Source organism: Perca fluviatilis, chromosome 7, assembly GCF_010015445.1.
Source record: "Perca fluviatilis chromosome 7, GENO_Pfluv_1.0, whole genome shotgun sequence".
Lineage (NCBI taxonomy): Eukaryota > Metazoa > Chordata > Actinopteri > Perciformes > Percidae > Perca > Perca fluviatilis.
Window position 1 is genome coordinate 8,104,860 of NC_053118.1, and position 6,780 is coordinate 8,111,639.

At 43.2% G+C, this 6,780-nt stretch overlaps 1 protein-coding gene across 1 annotated transcript; it reads left to right on the forward strand.

Moving 5' to 3' along the window:
* Window positions 1-4: 4 nt before the first annotated feature.
* LOC120561725 (calcium homeostasis modulator protein 5-like) lies at window positions 5-4,506 on the forward strand. The gene is made up of 2 exons (XM_039804941.1): window positions 5-2,359; window positions 4,016-4,506. The coding sequence occupies exons 1-2, from the start codon at window positions 1,817-1,819 to the stop codon at window positions 4,403-4,405; spliced, it is 933 nt and encodes a 310-aa protein (XP_039660875.1). The 5' UTR covers window positions 5-1,816; the 3' UTR covers window positions 4,406-4,506.
* Window positions 4,507-6,780: the final 2,274 nt, after the last annotated feature.

Sequence of the window (6,780 nt, forward strand, 5' to 3'; positions counted from 1 at the left end):
TAATGATGGCACTAGATGAAAAGGGTCAGATTATTATTCTAAGTGTCTGACACTGCAGAGCCGATGATCTGGACCAGAGAGTTGGCTGTAGCACAACCAGCTCTCAACTTCAGCCTGTCTGTATCCAAAGGTAACGTCTGTAAAAGCTGCGCCAAGTGCAGCTCGACATTTAGTTGGCACAATTCGGAAATTTGCAAGTGAAAATCTTTTTAAACAAAACGAAGCTAACCTGTCTGTACTCCAAAACAAAAACTCTCTGGATCTGCTGTCTCCACACTCCTGTTCACGTTCCATGCTATAACCTCCATGGATCCACACCGCTGTCTTCTGGCAAGTCACCTCGCGAGATTTCAGAATGAGACTTTTCCATCTTCCGATAATGTTGTCAGACACTTAGAACAATAATCTGAGCCTGTCAGCGGCAAAAACAGAACTTTTAGTGGACGCTGACTGACGCTGAACATTTGTCCTGTAGGGTTAGATTGCAGCTCGGTTCACGGCTGCCGGTTACAGCGTTCTCGCTCAACGCTGGACCAATTTCCAACATAGTCACTTACACACAAGTGTGTGGGAAAATAGGGTTGAAAATAGGTTGAAAAATACTGAAATTCTCATTTAAATAGAGATACAAAGGATGACACAACTGAAAGCAGAACAGTGTGAAATCACGATTCACGTGAGCCTTGATGCCCCCAAATGACTGGGCTGAAACAGGAAATGGACCACTTCCTGTGCACTGCTGGTAGACTGCATACAAACAGTATACATGTACACATTCAGAACGTGAGCTTCAGTGATGAAATGAATGTATTCATATGTGACGGCCTGTGCAGTCATTGTAAAACTCAAAGTGATGGCTTTAATGATGGCGTGGCTGTAACAGCAGCATAATAATAATAATAATAATAATGATGTGCTTCATATGTTCACTGCTTCCTGTATAATGCACTGTGAGTGATTCAGTCTGAGTACTTCACTCTTGTGGTAATGGAACAGAGAAACCACCAAGAGGATGTGCTCACTTCCTCACTCTGCTGCTGATGCTGACTGCCTCTCTCTGTCTCTGCAACAACTGGCACTGTATGTTCTCTACCGAGACATTTCAACAGAAGGAATGAATGCTGTCCTTCTGTACGATTTTCCCCCTTTGCACGTTTTTTAAATTCCAGAACAAAAATTGCTGATTTCATCCTTGTTGAATGATAATGAGACGTGTTTGTTGTGTCTGGTGAGCGTGTGTGTGCATGAAGAGAAACAAATCCAGTTGTCAAACTTCTCATTGCATATAAATGGATGACTGCTTCATATAAAAGTGATTAGAAACAGATGCATGACGCCGTTTCCGTTTCTTTGGTGTGTGTTTTTTTTTTCCAGCATGAAAGGGTTTCATGTTGCATTCCTTGCAAGGACACAGACTCACAGTCATTAAAAAACTAGACCAGCAGGTTTTTTTGTAATTGGACAGGAAGCATGTAAAGAGGGATGTACATGAAAACAGAGAAAGGGAAGTAAAGTGCAGCTGTGCCTATCTCTTTAGTGGCAGCGCAGTGGGGACTTCCCTTTGCAGGAGATCAAGAGGCTGTGGGCGGGCCGGAAGGAGCGCCGGACCGACTGAAGGAGGAGTCTGAAGAGAACCAGTGCCAGCCGAAGGGAGTGGCTCAAACAGGCTTGGCAGATTTGTTTTGTCTTCAGCTGTGAAAGAACACAGGAGAACAGGGATTGACTGCAAACACTCAACATTTTTCTCTTTTCACTCTCTGTCTTTCACTTGGGTTCATTTCTCGTGGAGTGTGTCTGAAACCTCCCCGCTGACGCCATGGATAACTTCCAGACTGTCCTGCGTTTCTTCATGAACCAGAAATCCACCATTGGCTACAGCTTCATGGCTCTCATGACTGTAGGTGGGGAGCGAATCTTCTCCGTGGTTTCCTTTCAGTGCCCGTGCAACCACGACCAGAACTTTGCCTACGGGCTGACCTTCCTGCTGGGCCCGGCTGCAGTGCTGCTGGTTTTGGGTCTCTTGTTCACCGGCAGGCTGTGGAGGCTCTACACTGGTTGCTGCCTCAACCCCATGAAGCTGTGCCCCCGTGGGAACTGCTTGGGCCACCTCCGGGTGTTGATGAGCATTTTCTGTGGCGCTTGCGTGGCTCCTGTAATGTGGCTCGCCGTGGCCCTGCTCAATGGGACCTTCTATGAGTGTGCGGTCAGTGGTCTGGATGATAACCTGGTGGTGGACCTGTTCTGTAAAAACAAGACGTTGGCGTGTCGGGAGGAGCTGGCCCGAGTGCCCTGTGATCGCTCCAAACTGTCCAGCGATGAGCGCATGGAGCTGCTGCTCATGTTCAGGGCCCAGTCCCAGGTAAGAGGCACGCAGAGAGAGACCCACCTGTTGATAGCAGTTGATGATGTCATAGTGATGTCATAGGGGTTATCTCAGCTTGGGTTTAGAGACACAGATGGAGGTACGGAGTTCAAAAGATGAGGGTGTTTACTACGCAGGGAGGGTGTAATAAAAGTTGCTATCCAGTTGAATTATGGGAAATGTAGGACCCAGTGGGGTTTGATCCATACTAGGGACTAAAAGCCAGGATATGTCGGGTTCTGACGCTTCAATTTTGACCATTCTTTTTTATCTTCTGAATTGTGTCTGTCTCTAGAGATCCCTAACTTTATGGAATTACAATACTAAGGTAAAGGTATGCAGTAAAGGCCAATTTTATATGATTCTATTGTAATTTTATATATATGTTCTGTGTGTGGCGTGAAGAGGCCACAACTTACATTTCACTGTGCAACTCTGTGTTATAAAATGACAAATAAATGAAACTTGAACTTTGAAAATCTTTACACTTGACTTAATATAGCTATAATATAAGTTCTTCTACATGCAAACAGTTTTTTTGTAGTTATCAGTTAGTACAGATATAATATAAGACAGGTCTGAATAAAACTGGGCGATATGGCCAAAATCTTTTATCTCGATATAAATTATTTCATATCTTGATAAAGTTATGAATCACAATATAGATTTTCTATAGGTTTCCTGTTAATTCAATAAATAAATAGTCTATATGGGCGCCTGGGTAGCTCTCCTGGTAGAGCGGGTACCCATATTTAGAGGTTTACTCTTCGATGCAGCGCCCATGGGTTTGACTCCACCCTGCGGCCCTTTGCTGCATGTCCTTCCCCCTCTCTCTCCCCTTTTATGTCTAAGCTGTCCTATAGAAATAAAGGCCTAAAATGCCCCAAAAATAATCTTTAAAAAAAATAAAGAGTCTATATGAAATAACCACATGGTAAATCCTATTTCTGTAAACTTCTGTCTAAATGTAATATTTGCAGATGAAAAGTAGTGCAAAATGAGGATAACGTGAAGGATCACAACGTTTCGTCCATCTGAGCTACATATTGCTGTAACGCAGTTGGCTGCTAGTTACTTCGACATCCCTATAAGAAACTATTTAGAAAAACATATAGATATAGAAATTTGTATATCGTTTTGACAATGCATATCATCATTTTGCCTAGCCTTATGTCTGAAGGTGTTTTTTTCTCTAAGCTGCTCTATTCAACTGCAACCATCTTCACCAAGGAAAATTGTGTTTTTCACTCCCTGTTGATCGCCAGATAAAGTCAGTTGATGAATACAGAGAGTTGATTTCTCTTCTATATTGCAATCTCACGGAAAAGCTCCAGAGAAAAAGGTAGTAAGTGGACCTTGAGTTAAGTTTTTTTTTTCAAATTATCATCAGTGTTACGCCCTAACAAGTAAACATTCATGGAAAAACACTTCAGATAACTGGCTGGTCAAATCTTAATATCATTAACACTTGGACAACAACATCTGTTACAGCTTGAGTGTGAAAGTACCCTCAATAGTCTTCAAGCACCCTCATGAGTGTAAGGCATGTTAAAGTTAAAGTGTATGTATTTAAATATGTGTATGTATGTATTCCCTTGTGGATTCCATAACGCTGACAGAGCATCAGTCCATCTCATCCCCGTGTGTCTGCAGATCCTGGGCTGGTGTGTGATCATCACCGCTGTCGTCGGGGGCCTCGTGGGTACCTGCTACAAAAACTGCCGCTCCAAAGTCAGCTTCCTGCAGCTCACCTTCTGGAAACGCTACATGGAACAAGAGAAGGAGCGCTTTGATACTCTCGCTGTGGAATACGCCAGCAAACTGGCCGACAGAAACCTGCAGAGCTTCTTTGAGAACAAGGAGCCTGCTCCGTTCCCTTTCCCCAACCACAGGGCATGGGAGGAGATCTCTGCATACTACACCTTCACCCAGAGCGAGCAGTGCTACAGCACCCTGCAGCGCTATGTGGAGAGGACAGACAGGGACTTCCCAGAGAACAAACCTGTGTTGGACGTAGAGCATGGTGGAAGAGATATGCTCTGAGAAACAACTGACTGTGGTGAGACTGTTATTAAAGGACAAATCTGGCGCAAAATGAACCTAGGGGTTAATAACACATGTGTACCGAGTTCGACCGTTCTCTGGGATTTGTTTTCATGCTAATCGAATGTGACCAGTTTTAGCGCACATCGCTAATTAGCTTATAACGCTAGTCGTCGGGGCAGAGGGTAAAGTAAAAAGAAATCTCAATTTCTATACCACTAACAAGGCTCAAAATAGCACCACACTTCCACGGTAGCAGAATGAGGGTCCCTACAACTTTGTAAGTCAAATGACGAACGCTGTGCAACGTGAGCTGAACTGAATGCGCGTTGCACGGCGTTCGGCATTTGACAGGTCGTGACTATTTTCCCAAGATGGCGCCCGATTGTATACGTGAACGGTACTGTCTTTCTAAACTATCTTTTTAATAAACTGTCTGTACACTTACAAAGTTCTCAATGCTTCGGTTTACATGTAGGGACCCTCGTTCTGCTACCGTGGAAGTGTGGCGCTATTTTGAGCCTTGTTAGTGGTATAGAAATAGAGATTTCTTTTTACTTTACCCGTGCCCCAACGACTAGCGTTATAAGCTAATTAGCGGTTTGCGATAAAACTGGTCACATTCGATTAGCATGAAAACAAATCTCAGAGAACGGTCAAAGTCGGTACACGTGTTATTAACCCCTAGTTTCATTTTGCGCCGGATTTGTCCTTTAAGTATTCATCATTGTTGTTATTTAACACTAAGTCTATTTTATGTACAAGATTGACTCAGGATAAGCTGTGGCTGCCTCTTCACTGACAAAGCTGCCCTTTCACTATGTTACTTCAAAGAATGATATTATTGCCACGCTGCAATTGTACAACCACTATTTTATACACACTAATTTTCACTACCGCTGCAACACTGCATGCATCTATTAATAACACTACATGTTTTAAAATCATGTCACGACCTGGTTATTATTTCTGAGAATAATTTACATTTTATAGATGACTCTATTTCCTTAGCATACAGCAGAAATATATTCACAGTACTACATAGTTACTACTTTTATACAGACCAGTACTGAATACTATAAAATCATTCACAGTTGTATGATGTAGTTCTTCCTATTGCTAGCTAGTTATTCATTTAAATTCAATTCAATTTTGTTCATAGTGTCAAATCACAACAAGAGTTATCTCAGGACACTGTACAGAAAGAGTAGGTCTAGACCACACTCTATCATTTACGGAGACCCAATAGTTTCCCACGAGCATGCATTTGGTGTGACAGTGGTGAGGAAAAACTTCCTTTCTACAGGCAGAAACCTCAGACAGAACCAGGCTCTTGGTGGGCGGATATCTGCCGCCGCTGGTTGGGACCATATACTGTTAATATTAATGGATTAATGGACTTCGGCGAAGTGCTGCAAATGCGCAAGTGCCTTAAACCTGCATTCTATCTGAATCCCAGCAGGGGACTATGATATGATTGCCAGTGAAAGTGTGTAATGTAACGTTGAGTGTAAGGGCTCCTCCCTCACTCCTGCCTCTCGTCTTAAATCGTCACATCCGCAACCAGGATGGCTGCGACCGTAACGGAAAACTCGACGACTCATAGCAGATCTCCACAAACCAATCGGTGACGTCACACATGCTCTGTCCATTAATATTAACAGTCCATGGTTGGGACACAGAGACACTGATACAGATATCTGAAACTCTAATCTTCTATCATCAAATAATGCCAATCTTCCTTCCTTCCTTCCTTCCTTCCTTCCTTCCTTCCTTCCTTCCTTCCCTTCCTTCCTTCCTTCCTTCCTTCCTTCCTTCCTTCCTTCCTTCCTTCCTTCCTTCCGTCCTTCCTTCCTTCCTTCCTTCCTTCCTTCCTTCCTTCCTTCCTTCCTTCCTTCCTTCCTTCCTTCCTTCCATTCAGTAGATGTGGGTCAGGATGCAATATGGCTTTTGGCCACACACACTGGCTGACATTTAGCAGGGGATAGAAGCCAGAGGGGGAACAGGTACTTTTACAGCAGCATTTTAGGGGTTGCTACAAGCCTGTGGACTTTTTTTTGTGTTTTTAGGGAACTTGGACTCATTACCTGAGTATGTTTTTTTTTTAATCTGGCGCTGGTGGCATTTTCTTTATATATAATGAATCTAAAAACTGACAAAGTGTACGAAATGTATGAAGTAAACTGTAATACTGCATCAAGCGTCTCTTGTGTTTTTGTGTAATATGTGAGAATTAAGACAGCTAAAGCTAGCCACTGTAAACATGATGCCTCTGGATGGTGTGCTGTATCACCTGAGTTGTCATGTTTTGACAGTGAAGGACGGGTTTATCGTGATGATGCTCTGTGTAATTACCCCTCCTGACTGATGTGCAG

What these genes read in the sequence shown, in the direction of transcription:
- LOC120561725 (XM_039804941.1), top strand. Translation starts at nt 1,817, where the DNA reads ATGGATAACTTCCAGACTGTCCTGCGTTTCTTCATGAACCAGAAATCC. An exon ending in TGTTCAGGGCCCAGTCCCAG is followed by an intron (nt 2,360 to 4,015) that starts GTAAGAGGCACG and finishes GTGTGTCTGCAG; the next exon opens with ATCCTGGGCTGGTGTGTGAT.